The 25,789-nt window shown below is 42.0% G+C and overlaps 1 protein-coding gene across 2 annotated transcripts in view; it reads right to left on the bottom strand.

Annotated features, from left to right (window-relative positions):
* CDCA7L (cell division cycle associated 7 like) overlaps positions 1–25,789 on the bottom strand; it is a 143,356-nt gene that overhangs the window by 106,501 nt on the left and 11,066 nt on the right. For both annotated transcript variants that reach the window (XM_069211467.1, XM_069211468.1), the window contains exons 2-3: positions 6,618–6,755; positions 3,899–4,243 (exon numbers count right to left, since the gene is read on the bottom strand). In XM_069211467.1, the coding sequence (XP_069067568.1) occupies positions 3,899–4,243; positions 6,618–6,755 (483 nt within the window). The remainder of the gene's footprint in view (positions 1–3,898; positions 4,244–6,617; positions 6,756–25,789) is intronic.

The following is a 25,789-nucleotide window of genomic DNA, read 5'->3' as shown; positions in this document are numbered from 1 at the left end:
AACACATTTGAACTACGAGTTCTACTGTGTTAGGTGCCCTGATTTATGGCTATGATAATGTCCTCAAAAATAAGATTCATAAAAAAAAAAATACACAAAAAGAAGTCACAAAATGACATGTTATAAATGTATCTCCAACTACACCCTGAGAAAATGGAAAAATTAGAGTAAAATTCAATAACCACAGCCTTGGCTTGAAGTACACTCTGCATTTTTGGAACGGCTATCCTATTTCAGCCTTATTGCCTTTTAGAGATTTAACAGTTTAAAATAAGTTATAAAGCCTCTTTCTGCTATTTAGTATTTTTACTCTTTTTACTGTGGGTCGATCTGCTGTTGGGAACTTTTAACCAAAGGGCTCCGTTTTTTCAGTCCTCAGGGGTGCTACTTTTATAAATATTGTTTTTGTGTTTTTTACTCTCTTTTTCTGCACCGGTGCCCGGTTTTGGGGGCTCCTGGTGCATTTCCTTTTACTTTTTATTCGGCAGCCGTTAAGGTGCCATTTTCCGGCAGCCATCTTGATTGCCGGTCTAGTTGTTGGTGCTGGAGCCAGGTCAGGCCTCCCCCATGCTCTTTTTAAACGTGGGCAGCCACCGGCAGCGCAGCGGGCGCGCCTAAGGCAAGCCCGTCTGCGCCCGTCCGCGCCCTGACGAGCCCAGAGATGCTGCTCGTTTTATGTATTCAGCTTCACATCTATATGCTTTTAGAAACACCCAGATATGTTCCACTCCTGTAGGGCCTAACCAGTCGTCTGTGTGTCCCCCCGTTCTAGTTGTTCTTGGGCTCCCAATTTCATCTCGCCTTCTAATACCTTCTCCCATCAATTAGGTAAGCTATTACTGCTTAACTGCCACTCCCTAGCGGCACACTCCTTACATATTCACATGCTCCTTGAAGAGCTATCACCAGATGCCTTGTTTCTCACTGAAACCTGGCTGAATGGAGATTCAGCAGCAGATTTATGCAGTACCTTACCCCCTAACTATTCTATAGTTCATTTAGACAGACTTCATATGAGAGGTGGCGGTATAGCTATTATTCACAAAATCTCCATTAAATGCTCAACATTCCCACTGGAAATTCCAGGATGTGAAAGTATGTTCTTCTCTCTGCGCTTGTCGTCTACTTATACTTTCTCAGGAATCCTTCTCTATCGCCCCCCGGCCCGTGTGGAGTCTTTTTAGAAGTTATCCCGGAGGCAGTGTCCAGTTCTATTGGGAAGGCATCTAACTTAACCGTCCTCGGCGATTTTAATATCCACCTAGACAATCCTAATTGTCCATCGGCTAAATCATTATTAGCCTATTTTACCTCTATGGGTATGGACCAGTATGTTACTGGTCCAACTCATACGAAAGGCCATACTTTAGACCTTTTTTTTTTAGTAATATCCCTAATCTTACCTTCTCCTCCTCTCTACCTCTACCCTGGACCGATCACTATTTAGTGTCACTTACGTTTCCCTATGATGCTCCTAGAGAGACACAGCCCAGGTGCACCACAATGGGTTGTGCTTGGTCGAAGTTGGTACCTAGCACTTGGCATATGGCACTCTGTGCTTCTCCCTTAGCCAGTGACCATGTCTCCATTAATACGGTGGACCTGTTTAACAAATGGATTTCTACCTCTTTAAACTCAGTTTTGCCTTGCAAACTGAGGGTGAAAAAATCTGCTCATAAGTCTAGTCCCTGGTATTCGTCTTCTCTATTGGACCTTAGAAAGAACTGTAAAAAATTGGAGAGAATTTGGAGAAAAGATTATAATCCTTCTGCTAAAAAAGCCTATAGATCAGCTATTAGATCTTACCATCATAATATTAAGACAACACAAGCTCTATATTACAGCAGTAGAATAGAGAACTCGTCCACTTCTCAGAAAGAAATCTTTCAGATCTTTAAGGAGCTCACTATACCCCCTATGCCGCCCTCCCCGGTGGAAGCTTCTATTATGCATAGTAATGTATTAGCGGCTCACTTTCAAGACAAGATTAACAAGATATACTCTGGTTTTCCTCCATCTCCCTCTCAGAATAATCTCATGGGGCAGGAGATTAATTCTCCTACGGGTATGACCCAGTTAACCAATTTTTCCCCCCTCACAGGTACTCTGATTGGGAATTTTCTTGCTAATATCAAATCGGGTTCTCCCTTGGACCCGGCCCCTCCTTCTATTCTTTTGAAGGCAGCAGATATTGTTGTTGGTGGTCCTTTGACAGAAATACTTAATAATTCCTTGTCCTCTGGTATTCTTCCCAGTTCCCTCAAACATGCAATCATAAAGCCTCTCTTAAAAAAAACCTAGGCTGGATCCCTCTGTCTTGGATAATTATCGACCCATTGCCCTTCTTCCTATATTGGCAAAAATTCTGGAGAAGCACGTGAACCTGCAATTGACCAGGCATCTTGAGAGCCACAATCATTTACATCCTTCTCAAATGGGTTTCAGAACCCATCACAGTACAGAATCAGCACTCCTTACTGTAACTGAATCTGCTCGGCAACTTCTAGATCAAGGTGGTCCTGCTGCTATTATCCTCCTTGATCTTAGTGCAGCATTTGACACTGTCGATCATACTCTTCTCCTAGATAGACTTTCCAAGATAGGGTTAGGCGGTCCAGCCCTTGCCTGGCTCTCCTCCTTCCTCACGGGAAGATCCTTTCAAGTTTTGGATCGTTCTTTTTTTGTCTGACGTCAGGTCTCTATCTTGTGGAGTCCCGCAGGGTTCATCTTTAAGCCCCACCTTGTTTAACATCTATCTGTCATCCTTGGCCACAGTAGTCGCTCCTTATAACCTCTCTATGGTCACTTGTGCTGATGACACGCAATTGGTGGTTTCCCTCTCTAGTAGTAGGGACTCCCCCCCTCTGCCAACCTGGCCGACTGCATGAAAGATATTGGGGACTGGATGACCCTGTCGAAACTGAAATTTAATGACAGCAAATCAGAGGTAATGATTATAGGTAACGGTGCCCCTACCGCCCCTCTGGCTATCTACTCTGAGGCTTTTAACAGCCTGCCTCCTCCAATAACGCAAGTAAAAAGCCTCGGCTTTCTGCTTGACCCACGCTTATCTATGGAGCCACAAGCTAAAAGAATCTCCTCGATCTGCTTTGGCTTAATTAGAAGTGTCAGGAAGATTCTTGGACTTCTGCCATTCGCTGCCAGAAGAATTCTTGTACAAGCCCTAGTTCTCTCCCATCTGGACTACGGGAACTCTCTATATCTTAGTTCTCCAGATTATGTAATAAAGAGGCTGCAGGTTACGCAGAACGCAGCAGCTAGACTTCTCATGAATACCCCAAGGCATCTTTCCGCTAAACCAGCACTTGCAGCTCTTCATTGGCTCCCGATTAAGCAGCGCATTCAGTTTAAAGCTCTGTGTCTTGTTAACAGAGCCTTACACAATAAGGGTCCCCTTTCCCTTAGAAAACGGATCTTTCTTTACTCGCACCTTAGACCTCTTAGATCTCGTTATTCTCGACAGGTTTACATCCCTTCTGTCAAGAGATCATGGGGAGGTAATTCGTTCTCCATCAGGGCTGCTCAGCTCTGGAATGCCCTGCCCTTTGAACGCGGTCAGGAATCCTCTGAACTTCTCTTTAGGAGGAAGTTGAAAACCATTCTCTTTCCCAGTTAATCTGCTTCCCCTGGCTCTTCCGACATTCATGGTGTACTTTAGCGCTGGGATGCCCCTGGGTAGCCATGCGCTCTACAAATCTATAAACTAAACTAAACTTGGCTACTTACAACAAAACATTGCTTATTACGTTTGGAACTCATGAGAATAAATGTGTCCACCGGCACAGTCCTACATGTACCTTATAGATGATGTAAATGTATCTCAGAAGCAATTTAACAGCTTTGAATTTCAAGAATCTATCCAAGGCTTTCCACTTACCATGGCTTTGTTTTCCTTTATGTTGATTGCTCTTTTTGTCAGTGCATTAGAGTTTTCCTTTTCATTGCTGTGCTCATTTTCCGAATCAGATGCAGAATCCGCAGTTCTTTTGTTCATCTGCTTTGCATCTTTTACATTAGCAAGAGGTTTTCTCTTTTTGCTGCCTTGCGAATTTGGCCCAGCGTTGGCTAACTCAGGAGTATTCTTCTCTGATGCATTGTTCTTGGGTTTCTTGGATGGGAACTGGAAAGCCACACGAAGACCAAAGTTTCTCCTTTTAGAAGTGCTCGTCACCTCTTCCTGCTGGTCTGAACATGCTTCTTTGCTCGCATGACATTTGAGGCGCTGAAACATTACATTTTACTGATGTTAGCAAACAATCAGAACCAATACAATTAAATGCAGTATTTAGGTACAGTTTTCCTGCAAATACGGACTGTCAATACGATCATTCAATATGGCTGCAAAAGTGATTAGAAATCCACAGAATGTTTCTTATTGTGTCGACATAAAAAAGGAGTTTATGATAAATGAAATTTAGGGTCATTTTACCCTAGTCTATTACCCTAACTCTCAATGCTCTTAACAGCTAATATCTCCGAGCACCCAAACAAGTTTTTCCTATGCATTTGTTTCCAATGCTGATCAGCTTTGAGTAGCTAAATTACAGTGTTTAAAGACCAGACTGTAGCGTCCTGCACATTTTATAAGAGAACTCTTTTGGCTCCGAACAACTCCATAGCAGTGTGACTTAATCACTAGAATAGGATGTAATGAAAGCTTGATTTAGAATGTGGGAGTTCACAGGTACATGCATGCTGTGATTTACAGCTTCATGTGTGGCGTAGTCATTGTTGGGTACCAACGCTGGGGAGAACACTACAAAGACAGCCAAAGAAATTTCTTACATCTACATCCATACAGGGACTCCTATGCAAGGGTGCAAATTTACAAATTACAGGAAACCAAAAACATTTCCAGTAGTACACCAGGAAAGCTTGACCAGTTGCAAGTTTCGAAGTCTAATACTTGAATTGTCATGTCATTTTTCAGAGATGGTATTTCCCGAATGAGAAATTGTACACACAAGATAGCTCCTCAATGTGGCAGAACTCCTTACCATACATCCAGATGAAGATTTGGAGGGGGGGGGGGGGGGGGGGGGGGTGTTCATCTTTTTTCATGTGTAAGGACAGTTAGCCCGTTCTTTTGTTGGGAGTAAATTTGAAATTATTTCCAGGTTAGGTACGGGTCAGAACAGTGTTGGAGTGCCCACAAAGCCAATATTTAGTGGCTATTCACAAACTCTCAAGAAATGGCGGCTGCAACCAGGCAGGGAGCTGGTGGGCCAGCACGCAGAGCTTGGCGGGGATGGGGGTGTCAATAAATAAACTAAATAAATGAGACTTTATTTATTTTATTTGTTTTTGCTTTGGTGCTTGGTCTTGCTCTTCTCCACACCCAATCCAGAGGCTTCTCTCATGCTACTACACAGCATTAGAGAAGCCCCGGGATTGGCCTGAGCAGGCTGAAATGCCACTTAGTCAGGGGGAGCCTGGGCTTGGGCTCCACCCGGCAGTGCAACACTGCTTGGTAAAGTGTTCTAAGTGCACATATCAGTTTAGCCAGCCTTAGAATAACAGCCAAACTGACATGAACACTTACAGTGCACTGCGCACTCCTCTCCTTGCTGATGTGGAAGATGTTGGCCCTGCCCTACACAAGCAGAAAAATAAAACGCTTTTATTATCATTTTACTTTTCTGCTGCTTTTCAGCCGGGAAGGGGGACAATGCTCTTCCCCCATAGCAGAGGCGCTGCCTCTGCTCTCATGGTACATCACACCATGAACCTTCAAACGCCCTAACCCTTCCACTGGATCTACTACTGCTCAATTTTCTGCAGCTGAAAGCAGACTGGTGGAGTCTAACGCTGGAGACTCCCCTCTGGAACTTGCAGATACTTGGAGGCCTGGAGAACCAAGTGGATTACCACCAGTGGGATACTATAGGTATATCAAAGCTAGGTGACTAAAGTCATACGAGTTCCTCGGAGGGAATATGATTTGGCGGATTTGAAGTATTACAGGTTAAATACTCCGACTACCTGCAGGAGGTTAAAGACTAATCAATTCGGCCTAAAAAGTGTCTGTAAATTGGGCCTAACACTTCACCAAATGTCATAACTCGCTGCTTTAGCTATTCAGTATTCACAAACGTACGGGAGTAGCTTCAATCCTCCTGCAATCAGCATAATGGTTGTGTGACATAACAAAATGGCAATGGCAAAAGACGTTTGCAATGCAAACCTTACACCGCCTTTTTAAAACACATTGTACATTTTAAGCATCATTTTCTAGTTAAGGAGGAAATGTAACTTGCTGTGAAAAATCTTCTAGAAAGCTTTCATCTTTGAGAAAGTATTAGATGGAAATGTTTAAGGATATTTAGTCTATTTGCACATAAGGTAAAAATTAAAAGCATTAAAGAGCATTCAAGTACTACATATTCTCAGTGCTCCTCTTTGAAACAAGGGAGCAAAAATGTGAGTCAAACAGCAAAAAATTCTAGTTTGGAAATCCCATATCTTGTTTTACAGCTGCGATTTTCATCAGGCACAGTATTCCAAGGAGGAGATGTTTAAAAATCTGATTCATAGATGGGATCCTCAAACATAGATCTTGGAAGAGTTCACAAATGCACAAAACGAGATGCTTTCACCTTTGGTGACTCCAATGAATTCAAACTATCACTGCTCTCCTCGGATGAAGATGTTTCCATGGGAACGTGGTCTCTAAAACCGAGGAACTCTTCGTCATCACTCGGAGCATTAAAAATGTCGGCAACGTCACTGAAGATCTATTTTAGAAAGAAATGGTATATTAGCGGGCATAACTTCACTGCATTAGAATTTCTCAAATACATAATCAGCCTATCAGCTTAAGATATATCAAATTAAATTTAGGTAGGCACCTGTGAATCGTGAAAATGTTTTTCACTGTGGGGCTCTGACAGATAGAGACAACAAAACCCAGGCGAGAGTGGTCTGTGATGTCACTCAGAACAAAAGTGGTGACAAACTTTTCATTTAGAAACAGTTACGCATGTACAATTATGTGTTATACATGGGTCCCATAAATAGCCAATAAAAAGAAATAATAATAATAACAGTACTGTGGCTAGACCATGACCGCAGTTATGTCAGCGCAGTGGAAAACGAGTGTTATTTTTCACCACTATCTTTGGTGAATAACAGTAAGAACAGTAGAGTATGGAACCCGCACATTAAGCCTTATACAGGGAGTGCAGAATTATTAGGCAAATTAGTATTTTGACCACATCATCCTCTTTATGCATGTTGTCTTACTCCAAGCTGTATAGGCTCGAAAGCCTACTACCAATTAAGCATATTAGGTGATGTGCATCTCTGTAATGAGAAGGGGTGTGGTCTAATGACATCAACACCCTATATCAGGTGTGCATAATTATTAAGCAACTTCCTTTCCTTTGGCAAAATGGGTCAAAAGAAGGACTTGACAGGCTCAGAAAAGTCAAAAATAGTGAGATATCTTGCAGAGGGATGCAGCACTCTTAAAATTGCAAAGCTTCTGAAGCGTGATCATCGAACAATCAAGCGTTTCATTCAAAATAGTCAACAGGGTCGCAAGAAGCGTGTGGAAAAACCAAGGCGCAAAATAACTGCCCATGAACTGAGAAAAGTCAAGCGTGCAGCTGCCACGATGCCACTTGCCACCAGTTTGGCCATATTTCAGAGCTGCAACATCACTGGAGTGCCCAAAAGCACAAGGTGTGCAATACTCAGAGACATGGCCAAGGTAAGAAAGGCTGAAAGACGACCACCACTGAACAAGACACACAAGCTGAAACGTCAAGACTGGGCCAAGAAATATCTCAAGACTGATTTTTATAAGGTTTTATGGACTGATGAAATGAGAGTGAGTCTTGATGGGCCAGATGGATGGGCCCGTGGCTGGATTGGTAAAGGGCAGAGAGCTCCAGTCCGACTCAGACGCCAGCAAGGTGGAGGTGGAGTACTGGTTTGGGCTGGTATCATCAAAGATGAGCTTGTGGGGCCTTTTCGGGTTGAGGATGGAGTCAAGCTCAACTCCCAGTCCTACTGCCAGTTCCTGGAAGACACCTTCTTCAAGCAGTGGTACAGGAAGAAGTCTGCATCCTTCAAGAAAAACATGATTTTCATGCAGGACAATGCTCCATCACACGCGTCCAAGTACTCCACAGCGTGGCTGGCAAGAAAGGGTATAAAAGAAGGAAATCTAATGACATGGCCTCCTTGTTCACCTGATCTGAACCCCATTGAGAACCTGTGGTCCATCATCAAATGTGAGATTTACAAGGAGGGAAAACAGTACACCTCTCTGAACAGTGTCTGGGAGGCTGTGGTTGCTGCTGCACGCAATGTTGATGGTGAACAGATCAAAACACTGACAGAATCCATGGATGGCAGGCTTTTGAGTGTCCTTGCAAAGAAAGGTGGCTATATTGGTCACTGATTTGTTTTTGTTTTGTTTTTGAATGTCAGAAATGTATATTTGTGAATGTTGAGATGTTATATTGGTTTCACTGGTAATAATAAATAATTGAAATGGGTATATATATTTTTTTGTTAAGTTGCCCAATAATTATGCACAGTAATAGTCACCTGCACACACAGATATCCCCCTAACATAGCTAAAACTAAAAACAAACTAAAAACTACTTCCAAAAATATTCAGCTTTGATATTAATGAGTTTTTTGGGTTCATTGAGAACATGGTTGTTCAATAATAAAATTAATCCTCAAAAATACAACTTGCCTAATAATTCTGCACTCCCTGTATACATAGAAGTGCATCAACATATGGAAGTACGGATAAATACTTCTACATTTTACAAAGGACCAAAATAACGCCTCTCTAGTTAAGTTTGAAATATAAGTTTCATAGGAAAGGCACTTTATCATGATCCAAGCTTGCAAAAAGCATTTTTATCTAAAAAATGGTTTTGCTAAAGAGAATCCTCTTTGTGAAAAACGGCTGAATTAAGGATTGCCTAAGTAAATATGCAAAGCATATCAGATTCGAGATTCACACAGTACCCTCTGGCCACCTAGTAAAGGAGTGATGTGATGTAGACTTGTAGCGCACTATCACCCAGGAGGGTCCCATGGTGCTAAACAGGTGCAAGTATAACCAAACCTAAGACCTACTGGTACTACTCGAAAAGCCAGGTCTTCATCTTCTTTCAGAATTCTAAAAGAGAGGAGGCTCTCATGTGTACACGCTTGAGGAGTAATGTAGCACAAATTAATCACCAACCGAGTGAAGAAGCAACGCTGCTCAACAGATCGCTTTATATTCATTTAATACACCAACGAAACTGATATGGGCAAGCTTGCAACTAAACTGTATGAGTGACAACATTATTGGGCAGAAGTACCAATATCACTACATGCGGATGACCCAATAATGCTTGCTCATACCCAGAATGCTTTCCAAGCCAAACTACTGCAAATAGAATATGCTAAATATAAAATCAAGAGTGATTTATTGAGAAACCAGCTAACCACTGCACTTTTCCAAGAAGGTGGGGGAGAGCAAGCCACTGGCAAGTAGAGAACCTTGAAATATCTGGAGCTAATCACTTGCAATACTCTTACCTGGAAACATCATGAGAACTGGTGCCATCAAGGCTTAGGAACAGCCATGTTATCTCCTGTGTTTTGCACTCATTTGGGCCAAATACATTCACTGTAACTTCAACTAAGTTCACTACGCCAAACACTGAGTTTCAAAGCTTAACCTTGGGACCAATCTGTTGCCATATTTCCAAATGTAATTACTTTTTTGGATGAATTTCATAACCCCTACCGAGTCACCCAACACCAGTCCTTTAGAGACTAACTAAAACGATTTGTCAACCTAAGGAAGAGCTGCCTTGACCCTCTTTTCTATGCAGTCTGGGGCAATTTAGCATAAATAACCACCTGACTGATAAAGGCCGAAAGTGGTGCAATACCTGTATAAACCTGAAAAACTAGCTGAAAGGGCTTAATTTAAAAGCAGCCCATGGTCAGTTCTACAACTCCAGCATTAGTAAGGAAACAAAGTCTCTTCAGAATTAACACCCGATGGAAACAAGTGTACAAAAATATATTCAGTCTGAAAATAAGTATAATTTGGCAAGAGATTTTCATTAGAGATGAACATCTTCCTCTGTGATATTAATTTGGAAATACTGTTGAACCAGAAGAAAACTTCTTTACACACTGTAATAATCTGCTAGCCTTTACAGGCTTGCACCAAGAACCATGTTCCTTAAGGAGTGTCTTGTGTTACTCTTCTATCTCTGAATAGAAATTTGCAGTTATAGGCCCCGTTACACAACTATATCCCTGTGCCTAACTGTTTTGATTAATTTATTCAATAGGTTTCAGTTAAAAGACACCTTCAATGCCACCATTAAAAAAGATCTTTTCAAGATAAGGGGTACCATCCTGATGTCCTCCATACATTTTGACTGAAGCAGTCAAACGATTACTGAACTGTGTTCCATTATCCAGCTACTGTTGGTAGCTTGAATATTCTTGTTATAAATGCCTCTAGAGTTAAAGCGTCCACTAGGGAATAAATTTACAAAATAACACAGACATAATACCATTAACCTTTTTTTTCCAGTATACTTGTGCGAAATGGAGGACTCCGAAACCTTTACAAGCATACTACCCTTGCTCCTGTAGCTTCCACTATACAGGACGGCAGATTGAGCAGAAGTGGCATGCTTAACTTAACTGAAAGATAAGCCAACTTTGTGCTGCTCCTGTGGTAAGATTCAACAGGTTACATACAGAAGACAACTGACAAGGATCAAAGACCACAGAGGTCACTTCAGCCAGCTGCTGACTGCTCTCAAAGAGGGCACTTATTGCTGGTTAGTGACTGCTTTTTAGATATTCCAATTGGCTGTATGGTCCATGTTTGTCCCAGAAAACTCTAGACCAAGGTTCCCCACACTATGGCCTGGGGGCCACATCCAGCCCTCTACAAGATTTTATCCGGACCAATGATGTTTTCAAAAGCCTCATATTGCAATGATCAAAGGGAAATGTATATCCAATTCCTTTGGCAGCCTGTAGGTGGGAGCACAGCCTCGAGTCTCCTCTATTGTAAATTTTGGACCAGGAAGGCTGTGTATGCCAGATATTCGAAAAGCATATCCGAGGCCTGTCATAATGCAGCTAATCCATGCTGCAGAAAACTCCAATCACCATAATTCTGTACAAAGGTGCAGACTGAATTTATTTTTGTTCAGCCTTTTTTAATAACTAAAGTTTATATTGAATTTCCTTTTGCTTTACTGAAGTTCTTTCTTGCAGTGACTATTTTTCTTATTGGGTACTACAAAATTTGACAAATTCTCATTGCATGCAAGTATGTAAATTTTCAGTATTTAAAACAAATTAAATTTGAATAGCCTGCTTTGCTTATCTACAGTTGAAAAAAAATATTATTTAATCAGAGCATTTGTTAATGTTTGACATCTTTACTCATATCATTTCTCAGTTTAAGCATGGCATAGTTTCTTTGCAATTGTCACATTTCTCTTGTGCTCTGAATCATGCCATGTCGATTACAAATAAGATGGATGCCAAAAATTAAAATAAATCCTATAATGGTTGGGGGGGGGGGGGGTTTACATCAGACAAATAACCCGAGTCCAAAATATGTAGGAAACAACAGATATGAGCAGCATCCCTAGTAGAGATCAAGAACTGGTTCACCCCCAAATTAAAGATATCTTTTATAATGAATTTCACCACTGAAAGCAATGAAGAACTGCACAATCATGATTATAAAACATCATATGCAACCAAAATGTTAACACCAGCCCATGGCTGTATAATAATACAATGCATGTCTTTACCACGCATGGTAAGCATCATAAGGTAGGCAATTTAATATTAGTTTATTTTTTCTTTTAGAAAGGAAGGACCCCATCCAGCCTTTGCCCTTTTTATTTACTCCTAACCTTCTGTTTGCACTACCTTCCACTAAACACTAAAAATACCCTTATCACCCCCCTTTACAACTACCCAAATCAAAAAGCTAAAACCACCCTTATTAGCCCAAAATTCTAAAATTAACCTTACCACCCTTTACCACTAAACCCTAAAAATACCCTTACCACACTTTGCCACTACCCACCCCTATGTATATATACATACATACACCGACTGGCAGTCGCTAGTTATAATTAGGACCTAGTTTCCATAGGAAAAGCATTTTTTGTTTTGCTGATAACTTGGCACAGTTTGGTGAATCTTCAAAACTAGTGTGCCAATCAATACAGCTGCTGTTTGGAAAGTTTTGGGGGTGATTTGTCATGTGGGGGCCGAGAAAAGGGGGGGGGGGGGGTCCCAAACACATTTAACCCATGCAATTTCAGGTAGAAATTTTAGGTATGACTACAGGCCACAGTTACTCCAAATTTGGCAGAAAGCTAGTTCTTGGTCAAGAAGAGTTATTTTCAAAAACTGGTGTAAATTTGTTCAGCAGTTTTTAGGTAATTAAAAAAGATTTATGTATATCTACGGATGCAGAAGGTCTGTGGATCCGACAGATCTCATGTTCAGATCGGAGTGGTTGCCACCACTTCAATCAGGAAGTGGTGGCAGCCATCTTGGGCCTCGGGGCTTAAGAAAAAAAGCCACAAAAATAAATAAAATAAATAAATAAATAAAACCACACACAAGAGAGAGGTTGGGAATACCCGGTCACAGAGAAAAAAAAAAAGAAAAAAAAGAAAAAAATCTAAGCGTGGTATTTCTCACTTGTTTCTTATGCCCCCTGGGTGGACCAGTTGCCATTGGGGGGTATTTAGATATATGCCCTCCCGAGCCATTAATGGCCCTATAGACCCATCCCTCAAGTTCGGCTCCTGCCAAGTCCTGGGGTCCCACACCAACAGCGAAACCTGTATTCGTTCTCAATTGGCAGGAATTTCTCCTGCCAGGTGCGAGCAAACACAGTCTGCTCCTAGCTGGCAAGAGCTTTAAAAATGCTCCCTCCAGCTGGGCGGGCACTTCAAATCAGTTTCCTCCCTGCAGCAGGAACAATGCCATCTCCCGCTGGATGCAGGGAGAAGGCTAGGGCCATAGGGGCCTAGGGGTTCCCCAGCAGCCTCCATCAAGGATGTAGTGGGTGCCCTCCGTGGGCACCAGGGCACCAACCCTTTGTTGGCAGGCCCAGCCAAAATCAGCCTGGGGCAGGGGGGGGGGGGGGGGGGGGGGCAGGAATGCACTCTCCCCCTTTGTATATTGACCACAGCCAGGAGAATTGGAGTCCCATGAGACCAAATTGGCCTGGGCAGGGGGCTGTCTGCCCCCTCCCTTTTTAGAATATGGCTGGCCCAGGAGATGGGATCCCTGGGGACCAAATCAGCCCAGTAAAGGGGGGTGGGGGGGGGGGGGGAGGTTGTGTGATCCCCCTCCAATAAATATAGTGGTGAGCCACAGAGAATGAGATCCCTGGGGCCACAAATGGGCCACAGAGGTGGGGCAATGTACCCTCTCCCCTCTCCCCCAAAAGAATGCAATGGTCCCCAGCGCAAAAAAATGGCCTAGTGAGGGGGGGTTGACACCTGCCCCCATCCCCAAATGTCCTGGAATCTGGGGGATGGGGTCCCCGGAGCCAAAATTATCCTGGGGAGGGTGCCACCTTCCCCTGTAAAATTAGGTTGCCGGGCCTCTGGGGGTGCGGTCCACATGGTTAAAAGCAGCCTGGGGAGAGGGGCCCGTGAGTTGGCTGCCTTTTTGGGGCTGGCCTTGTGGCAAACCTCCCACTACACATGGCTAAAAGCTGAGGACAGTGTGGGGTTGGCTGCATGCGGGGGAGTTGGCCCCAGGGCAAGCTCAAACTAGGCCCTACACTAACCGCCCGCCGTACACTGCCAAAGACCAGGCACAGTGTTGGTTTAATGTATGGCCATTTGAATATGATTTTACGTTAAAAGTTCTCAAGTAACTAACTCAAGCCCCAAGGTAACTAATTTGCGCCCTAGCCATGCACCGCTAATTACCCCACATATTACATTACTCATAACATCATTGATAATATCACTGCAACATTTGCCATAAACTTATTGATGAGAAAAATGTGCATGGTGGGGGCATGAGTTATAGTTGCCTTAAGGCACGAGTTATAGCTACTTAAGATAACTGTAACTGCTGAATATCTATGGTTTTGTGTCAAATCTGAACCGAACTATAACGCCCCTGTAACTTTTTTTTGTGTGTGTGTGAATATATACACACGGACCCCTCCTGTGCCAGTTGCCACTGTGTAGTTCTAGTTAGGTCAGTGTTTCCATAGGAAATGCCTTCTTTGTTTTGTTAATCATTTTGGCACTGTTTAACGAATCTCCACAAAACTTTCCAAAAAAGTCCTTTTTTTTTTTGCCTACTTTGTGCAAGAAACGTTTTGGAGGGACCCGTCAAGTGTGTGTGTGTGTGTGTGTGTGTGTGTGTGTGGGGGGGGGGGGGGGGGGGGGGAGTCGAGAAAAAGAGGGGTTGGTCCCAAGACACAAAATTCCAATGCATTTTCCACAGACTTTTTTGGAAAGTGATATTGCAAAAAGATGCTGAATGGAATTACACCAAATTTGCCAGGAAACTAGATCTTAGTCCAGAAGGTGTACATTTGTGATTTGGTATAAATATGATCAGTTTTTGGGAAAGGTTGGGATAGAGGGAACCCAATTTTTAAAAATAAAAGAGTTTTGATGGCCCAGGGGATTGCTTTCTCCTCAAGGCCAATCTTTTACCATGGGAGACACGCTGCCACAGGAGTATGCACTGATTGGCTGACAGCAACATGAAGAAAAATGTTACTGCCAGCTATTACAGCACTCCAAGATTTAATCCCATTCTGCAATTTCAAGAAATAAAAAAAAATTTACAAAAAAAAACTATAAAGGGCAGGGTAGAAATACTGTGACTCCCCATCACCACCCCCCCACCCCCCAAATCAACCTGCATAGCTGGAAAATATATATATATTACTGCCTGCCCATTTTAAGCTCTGGGAGATGGGATTGATTGCTAGAGTGTGAATTTTCTAATACGTTTATTAAAGATTTTTTTTTATACTAAAATGTGTAATGAATTAAAGTGCAAATGGAGTGACTTTTGGAAACGTTGGCTTTTTAGTTCTTAGCTGAGCAAAATTCGAACCAGAAGCAGTGGTTATTTTCCATGATTCAAAAGCTTGAATTCAAGTGTCTTTGAAGTTCAAGTAGATGTGTTCACAGCTACCCCTAGTGGGTTGATGCGTTTTGACTTACAAGGTCATGTCTTAACCGAGCATTGCATAAGTTGAAATGTCCTATTGTTTGAGAAATGTTACTAACATCTGGTGTTTCCTCGAGGATGGAAGGGAGTTGAAACAGTAAAAGCTTCATCCCGAGACAAGATATTAGAGAGGTGATGAAACAATGGAGCTACAGACGAGACGGAAGAGGAAATGTTATTTTTGAAGAAAATGTTAGTTAGCGTAGATTTGTTGTGTTTTAAGTCATCAATTTAGTTGTTGATTGGCTGAAAAGAAACCACCCCGTAGATTGACCAAGCATAAGCTTATGAGGATTTAGTATAACAACTTGGGTAGAATTCCCTAGAGCAGATGAGGTTCGACTCGGATGGTTCGAGACTTATTAGCGGAGTGGTTTAGCTGTTGTTAGGCCCAAATCTTCTGATGGCGTCCCCTGGCTGAAGCAAGCGATTTGCTGTTCCTACTATTATAGGTAATGTATTTCATTGTAATGTAATATGTGTCTCCTTTGCTTTCTAGGTACCAGCTGCAACTTATGACTTAATTGCTGCATATTAATAATATATTTTTTAATCATTAAGATAGTTTTTTTAAATGTGTTACTAAATTCTTTTCACATTAAGCCCAACATGTTGATGCTAATTTGTGGTTTCCAACATGTTGTTGCTAATTTGTGGTTTCTCTAATGCTCCTGACTTATTTTGAAATCATTTGATGCTGAACTAATGTATTCTTTGCCATTATTACCGGTTTTTGCATTAATAAGTGTGATTCTTTTGGAGGTAATTTGTCTAATTGTCTTGATCAAATTGAGGTATACAAGATGCTTTAATCAACCGCTATTGATCTTATATGCTTATTATTTGTGTTTGAGAGTTATTTTCATGACACTTGCATTGTTAATATAGGGAAATTAACCATATGAATTCTTCTTAATAAACTGGTGTGGTTATTGATTGAAGTTTAATATTAATGATTGTTATTAACATTTGTTGATACCACGTTCATTGATGACATCCCCTCAAACCTATGTGGCTTCGATCCATCGTCCTCTAGCACCGAATTCACTATAGATAATAGCTAGGATTCCGTGGCGCGATAGCAGGATCAACGGTAAAAAGAAGAAAAAAAAAGAAGGAAAAAAAAAGCAGTGGGGCGGAGGGGGGGGGGGGGGGGCCACAATTCCTAGGGATGGGTTCCTCAATGAAAGGGAGAGGTGTGCGACCACCTCCCCAGGTCACTCACAACCACGGGGACCCCATTCCTGAGGCCCTGATCCACTAACTGGTTCCCGGGGAGCCCACTCCCGAGCTCAGTTTTCTACCTGCGGGGTCGTAAGTAGGGACTTGTCTGCTCCCAACCAACAGGACCTGCAAAACTGTTCCCGCTTGGTAGGTAAAGACGTGTTTCCCTGCCTGTGCCCTTGCAGACAGTGAAACTTTGATTGCTCCACCCTGGCGGGAGCAAAGCACAAAAAGCTGCTCCCCTCAGACAGGGCAACTCCACTCCTGGTTATGTGCCTCAGTCCCCTAACATTAAGAAATTTGGACCTGGGTGATGGGTCTCCGAGACATGAATGAGGCTTGTAAAGGGGGACTGCGCATCCTCTCCACTTTATTATGAAAAAAAGAAGGGCCCCAGGGATGCTGTCCCCGTGGCCTAAGTGAGGCTCAGGGAGGGGGCGGCACATGCCCATTCCCTTTCAAGAAGGAAAGGCCTCTGAGATGGGGTCTCCAAGGCCAATACTTGCTTTGAGAGGGACACAGACACCCCACCCCCCCCCAATCCCCTTAAAATAAAAAAAGGCCACTTGGGACCAGGGCAAATATTGGCTCGGGAAGGGGCGGGTGATATGTCCCATCTCTCTTAAAAATATGCTTAGCTCTGTGGGGGATGGGGGTCCCCTGGGGAACTAATGGTTCATGGGGGGCTGTGTGCTCCCCTTCCATTATTTTTATAAAAATTCTCAGGGCATGGGGTCCGTTGAGGTTTGGAACTGCACATCCCCTTTCACTTAATTAAACAAAATGCCCTAACAGATAGGGTTTCCTGGGGTCTTAAATGCTCGGGGAGGGAGGTATGCACCCCACTCCTCAATATTTTTTACATTAAAATAAATTTTTAAAAACAAAATAACACACACACACACATTAAAAAGAGAATTGCTGGCTCCTCTCACATTCTTTGGCTGCAAGTTGGCTGCCTCTGGGAGTTGGACACAGGCCAGAGGTCTTGCATTGCAGAGGACTGGCTTTACGTATGGCAATAAAACATTACTTTACATTAAAAAAAAAAAAAAAAAACACACACACACACACACACACACTACAAATTTGCTGAAAATACCAAAAGGTTAAAGTGACGTTACAGTAAGGAGAAATTTTCAGTAATAAAACATGTTTAAAAAATATATATAAAAAATAACCAGGTGTAGAGAAATCTCTAGTAACTGTAACTCATGCCCTAAGGTCACTACAACTTGCGCCCTCGCCATGCGCTGCTAACTACCCCACATATTACATTCATTCATGACATGTTCAATGACATCCATGAGAACATTACTGTAACATCTGAAATGACATCAATAATGAACAAAGTGTATTGTGGGAGAGTGAGGTATTGGTACCTTAGGGCACAAGCTATAGATATCAGTGTTTAACTTTATAACATTACATGGTTACTGAAATTTTCGCTTAACTATAATGTCACTTTAACCTTTTAAAAAAAAAAAAAAAAAAAAAAAAAAAAAGAAAAGAGAATATATATATATTTTACCCATGCTTTGCATGCATGGTAAAGGCACAAAAAACATACCTGCGTGGTAAAGACGTGGGGTAAAGGCTGCGTGGAAAAGGCACTGTTGTAAAGGCTGTTTCAGTAAGCTAACAACATGAATATTGATTCGCCTCTTATGACCCAATGTCAGAGACGGCAAAGCAAAGGAGTTACATTAAACAATGGGTAGACATGCTATCTACAACATACAAACAGGAACAGCCTTGAATGTATCACAGGCTTAATCTGAAGTTCTTGGAGAACAGCATTTCATTATAAAACAAACAGTGCACATTTTGCTATGGAGTGTCACATATAATAATCATAATGTGATTATATTTTGCTAAGACAGGCGTTGCCATTTTTTTTTTTTTTTTTAAGATGAAGTGGAGGCCTAGTCGAGTATAAGCTACAAAAATGTACTTGTAAACTTAAGTGTTTGTTTCAATTGTAATAGATGCATATAAAAAGGCAATTATAATCAGAAATTAACCCCCCCCCCAAACAAAAAATAAGAGTAAACTCAGATGTCCAAGTTAAGCTGTTCTCTTTATTTTTTTCTTCCATACAAAGACAACGTAAGATGGCAGTGAACACTGCTGCGAATGCGAGAACATCGTCACGTGATTAGCAAGGCAGCTTCTAACTGCACTGTGACGTAATCAAATTCTAAGTCACTACAGGTATTTGTGCGAAACACTGAATAAAATAAAACTCACAAGGGTACTACCACCGTTTTATCGCTCGTGCCTTAGTTTAAGGAAATAACAGCAGAGACGGAGCGTGGTTCTTACCCGTCTGGAAGCCCACAGTCCACGCTACGGTGTCCTGCGCAGCCCCACATGAATCCATCCATTTAAACCGTTGCACGAATGAGCAATTTAGTCTGAGGGAACTTCTGAACAACTTAATGAGCTTCTTAAGGCGCCTGCGGCGCAAGCCAAAAACTTGTGAAAAATGAGAAGACGTCTATTCAATGTACAAAAAATCGTTGTTTTAATGGAAGCTCATCAGTGCTCTGGAATGTAGGGGGGAGAGCAGGTTTTGCTCTTGTTCTTAATCAGTAATTGCTGCCCCATAAGGCGGGCTCCTCAGGCGCAGGTGCTCAAGTCATGGAAGTCGGAGAGGGAACACGTTAGGCATGTGGTAATCACAGCAGTTTGAGCCCTGTGGGACAATGGCTAAGAGAGCTAATGCAGCAGCTACTGAAAGCAAATATTATTCATTGTAATGAGTCTCACAGTTCCTCGCATATATTTCCCCCATTAAGTTATTAAAATGTTACACTGCAGTGCTCAGATTTAACCTTTGTCGCATTGCGCTGCGAAGAAAATCGCACCATGGCGAAACACTGCAGAGGAGGCCATTATACAAAAAGCGATCACGGATTTAGCTGCCACGCATTTCCCTTCGAGGGTAATCAGGCTATCTCCAGCTGAGGAACTGTGCACCTTTTTGCAAGGCATAATCTGGTATTGCGGCTTCAATAATGATCCATGTACAGAAGACCGGAGTCTGACATGTAGAATTGGGTTTTTACTGCTTGAACTCTAGAATCTAGGCAACGCCACGATTTGTTTGCGAGAACAGACTTAAATCTATGTTGCGGGTGTATACTTTACAGACGTTTGAATTTGTTGGTCCAATAAGCATAAATTCGAGCACATTGATGACCAGGACTGTGTTCGTGCAAATCATCCCATAGACAGTATGTGGTACTGCTTCATTCTTTAGATTAATTGCAGGCCGAGAATATAATTTTTAATAAATACAATCTATTGAGTAAAATTAGTATTCATGGGATAGAATCCACAGTGTAAACATGATAGGCCCATCCATTCTGGCAAAAATGGTAATCAACAGAGTTCTGGATTTTTTTTCCTAACAATACCAAAAATTCCACTGAGACGTAAGAATTTTACCCACTACAGGGGTAGTATTACAAAAGGCACTTTGGGGGTAGATAAAGTATTGTACAGTAACTTTTACATAGCACTTCCTTCCCCTAGGTGGGGTATTGAAGCGCTTGCCTAAACAGTTAGCATGCAGAACAGTGTAAGCTGCACGTGAGGGAGAGTGCGGTCTTAGTATTGACCCTTGGTGGGACGTGTTTCCAAGTCAGGTGTGATCAGCACCGAAGTGCAGTTGTCGTGTTATCAGATCCAGTAGTTATTGTGGTGAATAAAAAAAAAAAAAGTGGGAAGGATAGGTGTGCAACTTGCATTTTGTGATATGCGGACATCTTTAGCTAGCTCTGCATTCCTCTTATTTTTATGTTATTTTTTATAGTTATCAGAATGTAGGTTCCGGCCCAGTTTTTGTATTGGCTGCTGGCTTAAGGTTAACCACACCGCTCTCATATGAGGCTGGGTAGCTATTAGGAGACGAGAAGAAAGTGACACAGAATTGCCCAGATGGACTGAGACACTGTCCTCCATCGTAACCATCCAGAAAGGGGGCTAAATGAATGTCAGATTATTTAGATAATGGGACCTGCAGCACTGGCCTACGAATCCACCGCTGGTCAAGTTTGTTTGGCACATCTTTCAACTACATGCTTACTGTGTATTCTTCCTCTCCTGTGCTGTGGGTGGCTAGATGCAGTGGTATGGGATAGATACTAGCTCATGGAGCCTTTCTGAAAAACTAGATTGGCACTTAGTCGTAAGTGACAGCATGACCCACAGAGTGTTTAAAAGAGCAACGGGGTGGGGGCTAGGTGCCCTAGGGACCATCCAAATTTGGGAGACGTACTGAAGTTGGAATTACTTGAACCTGTGAGAAAGGAGCAAAGGCTCCGAAACGCATGGGGAACTGTTACATGTTGTCAAAATAAACATGCTGTGTGGACTCGAGCCGCAGTACGTTGTCTATGTGGTGCTTGCACTGTACATATGGAGGCGGCGCAATTGGTTTGATTTATCAGGGTGCGCTACCATACTGCGGCTTGCCGCTAGTAAGTGGGTGGAATCAAGCGGCAAATTGTGTAATATATAAATATATATACGCATCTGCTTAGTTAGAATGTCCATTTTCGTACTACCAAGTTGTCAGTGGTCTATGCTTCACCTTCTCATCCAAGCAACTTATATCCATTGCAAATGCAATCTTCCCAACATGGGGCAATGCAACAAAGAAACTGGGGGTGGGGACAGACTGGAAACAAGGATGAACGGTAGGATGTTGTACTCAGTTACTCTTTTTTTAAGATGACTTTGATGGAACACAATTTGCAATGTAACATATGTTCCAACTGAATGGAGAGTTGGAAGACCTGTACAAAACAGTATAAGCAGCACTATGAAATTCGACAACCCGGACCAACTATTTTCCTATCTATACATCTTAGGGGATTCAATGGACTAATCTTCTTACCCTGATCCGTCTACGCTTCAAAACGGAGGGGGGGGTGGGGGGTGATGACTGTGCATACTGGTAAACCAAATAGCAATCATCCTCCTGGCAAACCTTTGTCCTTCTCTCACCACCGTTCCGGGTCGGAAACATGTGATCGATGTCCGACTCCAGGACAGAGGGTGCAACAAATCCAGATCCCCTCTGAAAGAGAGGCATACAACCTCTTAGGATGCTGCTGCCTGCCTTTGTCTCAGACTTCGACCCTGGTGTTAGTCTGCTTCAGTTCTCCGACGTGTTTATCATGGTCCTAGCCACGATTATATCCTTTGCTGCAGTTTAGTACTGCATTTCCCTTGCTCAGGGCTCTGTTTTCTTAATTGTTTAACGCTTGTGCATACACCCCTAAGGCTCAGGTCTCACTTATTGAGACCCAGGATTCTTTTCTCCAGGAAGCTTGGTTGAAATTCTACAAACTTTAAAATGCTGCATAACTGGTACTGGTGTGATTGCACTGGGCAGGCCTGTTTCCGCACCACACTGGATATTAATGAAGACGGACATGAAGTATGGGCCATCCTCAGGACTGATCAGATTGCTACCCATGCTCCGGGTGTCTCTCCTTTGTGATATGGATGGTTGTGATGTCTCTACAAATCACAAGAAAAGTTGGTAAGCGACTGGCATGGCCACTCCCGAACACTGTATCTTACACCACTGGAGGAACTGCTGGTGTCTTTTGATGCTGGCTTTTCGAACTGGCTTAAGTGGCAGAATATGAACAAATTATATAGAAGAGGAATGACCACATGGATGCCTACCCCCAAATTTGGGAGCCATTCTTCTGAACAAACACCCATACAGGACTGTTACTCCTTTACCCATGGGGAGTGAGGAGAGACACCCAGGCCCAAAACTTGATGGATCAGTAGCTCCAGTTTCTAGACGTCCTGATGGGCGATGTTTGGGGATCTTTGTAGGCATACTAATACACATTCTCATATTTATGCACCTCCCACCTGCTATACCTCACAATGGGCGACATTCCCAACTGGTTCCTGATCAGTTCACGTGCCCGATTCTGTCACAGTTTATTACTGCTACTAATTGGACACTTTGGATTGAGCGTATGATGCTTTGTTTTATACCGCTGCTCACTGTGCACTCATCTTGATTTTTCTTATTTTTTATTTCTCTTCTGTAATTTTCTGGTTAATGGACGTCCTGCCTAGTGTACTTTATGATGGTTGCTTGGCGCCACTGTACTGCTGTTGATATGATAATGAAGAATTGCTGGAGGAAAAAAAAGTGGGTAGGCCACTGAAGGCTAGACCCGAGCTCAAGGTTCTCTTAGAGTCTCAAGCCCAAAACTATAAGAGCCTTTACACGACTTCGAGCTGCCGCTCAGTCTAACCTCATGCGTCAAGAATTAAAGACAAATCATTAACTTTTGATGTAAAATGAAAAAGAGAGAAAGAGTTTCTCCTTTTAGTGGCTTAATTGCACAATACAAATTCAGAAACCATGGTATCAATCCCGGCTTTCCCGATGGACCAAGTTGTGTGACACTAGGCAACTGTTTTATTTCACCTTTCCTCCTTGTTCTTTATGAGAGCACAAATAAATACAAAAATCAGAAATGGCATGGTCAGAGATGGGGAATGCGGCAGCATGAATGTTTTTAGGTTTGTGTTCGAAAACAATCACTTCTAACAACTACCCCCGAGTTCAAAGTAGTGATTTATTCTGATGTACTAAAGCAAAACACTTTCACATGCTGGAGAAATACACTTCACTGAATTTGGGAGAAACTTTGCATAGTTTTACATGTATTTGGCACTGGTGTGCAGAAGACCTTCTCTGCTTCTTTTCCTTTAATTCAGTCAATGTGTAAATGCTTGTCCGTTTGTTTGACATGTTTCAGAGAATCAGTGCTCAGTCAAGTAAACAGTAGCTCAGGGTGGCTGTTCACTGGGAAGCCACATGTAAAAGGCGATCGGGTTGCAGGCACCCCAGGGCCCTACAACGAGTACCCCTCAAGCGAATGGATGCTATTCACTTCAGTTTTTATCCTCTCAGACCATGTTAGCAGAGACGTTTTAAAGGCATGTGCAAAGAGGTTTCTGGCCCAGGACCCCTGCCTTTCAAGCTGCCCCCCCTGATAGAGCCAGTTCTGATATGTAGAGTCCCTTCTCCTGATGACCCTGAATAGTTCTTAAATAGATTGTTATAAATACCATTTTCCTTTAAATTTAGGTGATGTGTGGGAGCCTATTACAGACATTTCGCAAAGAAATGTTATGTTTACATTTCATGCAAAATCCATAAAACGGTTTCTTCTAGATCAAAACAGAACCTTACATTTGAGAAATGGAAGAGTGCCACAGAAATTATTTGCAGTAATATTAGTTAGATGCTGTAATATTGAAAATACACCTCACTACCCCTACATATTTGATGCACTTTTAGAATTTACACTGTCATTGACCTGGCCAAAGAGGGCAGGAGAGAGTTTAAATTGTATCATAAATTCAAATCCTTAGGATGTCCCTGCATGTTAGTGGGCAACAAATAGAATCTGAGACAGTTTGAGACACTGTGAGAGTACAGAGTTTGTAGAATTATGTCCTGCCAAGTACATTAGGTATACCAAGGAAAGAATATTTAGGCAGTGCATTGATGGGCAGGACACCAGGTTGAATGTAACGAGGACGACTCGTTAGGAACATGAGAGTAACAAGTCTTTTGGCACGCTTGTTTACTGAAATATCTCAATGTTCGAATTTTGCTTGTTTTATATTTAAAGATTTGATATTTCAAGAACATTTCACTGCACTATGTGTCAAAACAAGTGACAGTGAGATGCTTTTTTCTTAAATTAAACCTTGGAGGCGAGGAACGGTGACAAAATGTAACATTTTTCTGTTTACCATAGAGCATGAGGCGGTGTGCTTGGAAAAAAAAAAAACTGGGTACACTCCACAAACAGCATGAATGAGTGCAGAAATAACTTCATCACAGAATAGCAGCTGGTGATCTTTGAAAGTAATGGGGAATAAAGAAAAACACTCCAATTGCTCCGAGTAAAGGAAGCAAGTACCACTTCCTACAGTAGACTACAGCAGGGCGTTTACCTCTTCCACCTCACAAAAAACTGGTGGAGAAAATGGTGCATGCGAGGGCATTAAATGATTAACTGCACTTTCCTGCACAAGATTAATAGGCTAAACTTCGAAAGTTCTGAAGGGACATTAATACATTTTGAATACTTTTGTATAAAGACAGGTCTCACCCTTGCAAGGGTTGTGTAAAGAATGATTGGAAGTATGAATTTTTCACAACAAATGCCCTAAAATGTGCTGTAGAGCTTAAACGTATTACAGATAAGTCAATAATCTGGTTATGCAATTTTACATAGACTAATATTTTTCAAAATAAATGTATAAAGCATTTTCTTCACTTCATTTTCCATCATACCTATGCAGCCAAGTCGCAAATGAGAATTTAACTGGATCGGGAACCTTAGAAAAACTCGTTATACAAAACTCACAAACATTTACATATCACAAGCACGCATATGTAAGTATATCTTACTGTTGGTAATAGCAATGCCACTGGTTACTAATTACATGGAACTCATAATCAGAGACGAGAATGAGTACACCAATCAAACACGATCGGGCCTCGAATGGTAGTAAGCGCCAATGCACCTTTTTTTCCACTTAAAGGCAGGACTACGAACGAAGACTCAGCACTTACCCATTACCACAGAGTATTTTGGCAATTAACAGCAGATGGGTCCACACTCTATTTCCTAAGGCCAATTCGACCAAGTTCTTGATATGTAAACCAAATTAGCACCTTAATGACAATGAATAATACGATAAAATGTGAATACCTTACAACTATAGAGTATTGAGTGACTCCGTGTAGCGCCTGTACACTGCCCATATTATCTAGGCGCACCGTCTGATCTTAAACACATTACACACCAAAACAATAATAATACTTTTGTTCAATTAAATAAAACCATTACAATGTCATTATAACACTTAAGACAATTAAGATCCGCCTTGTGTTATCTAAAACCGATGCAACAGCTAAAGTTAATACCACCAATAGATATATCAATTAACATTATTTTATTTCATATTATTCTAAAGTATATTTGGATTCAGCCAATGCATTCAGTTTGTACATTGCTAATTTGAAGAGAAAAAAAAAAAAAAAAAAACACCACACCACAGACGGTAGGCCAACTGCATATTGGCACTATTGAGACATTCCTTACGGCTGCAACACACGTTCTGATCCCTAGTAGTCAAAAACCTGGAATTCAATCACGAGGGAGGCTAGGACAACTAATAACACAGGCCAAGCTTTTCCAACCCAGGTGACAAAGTCTGTTGACATTCGATA

The sequence above is a fragment of the Pleurodeles waltl genome, chromosome 10, assembly GCF_031143425.1.
Source record: "Pleurodeles waltl isolate 20211129_DDA chromosome 10, aPleWal1.hap1.20221129, whole genome shotgun sequence".
Taxonomy (NCBI): Eukaryota; Metazoa; Chordata; class Amphibia; order Caudata; family Salamandridae; genus Pleurodeles; species Pleurodeles waltl.
Note: the sequence above shows the minus strand (reverse complement) of the source record. Positions and strands in the feature narration are given on the sequence as shown.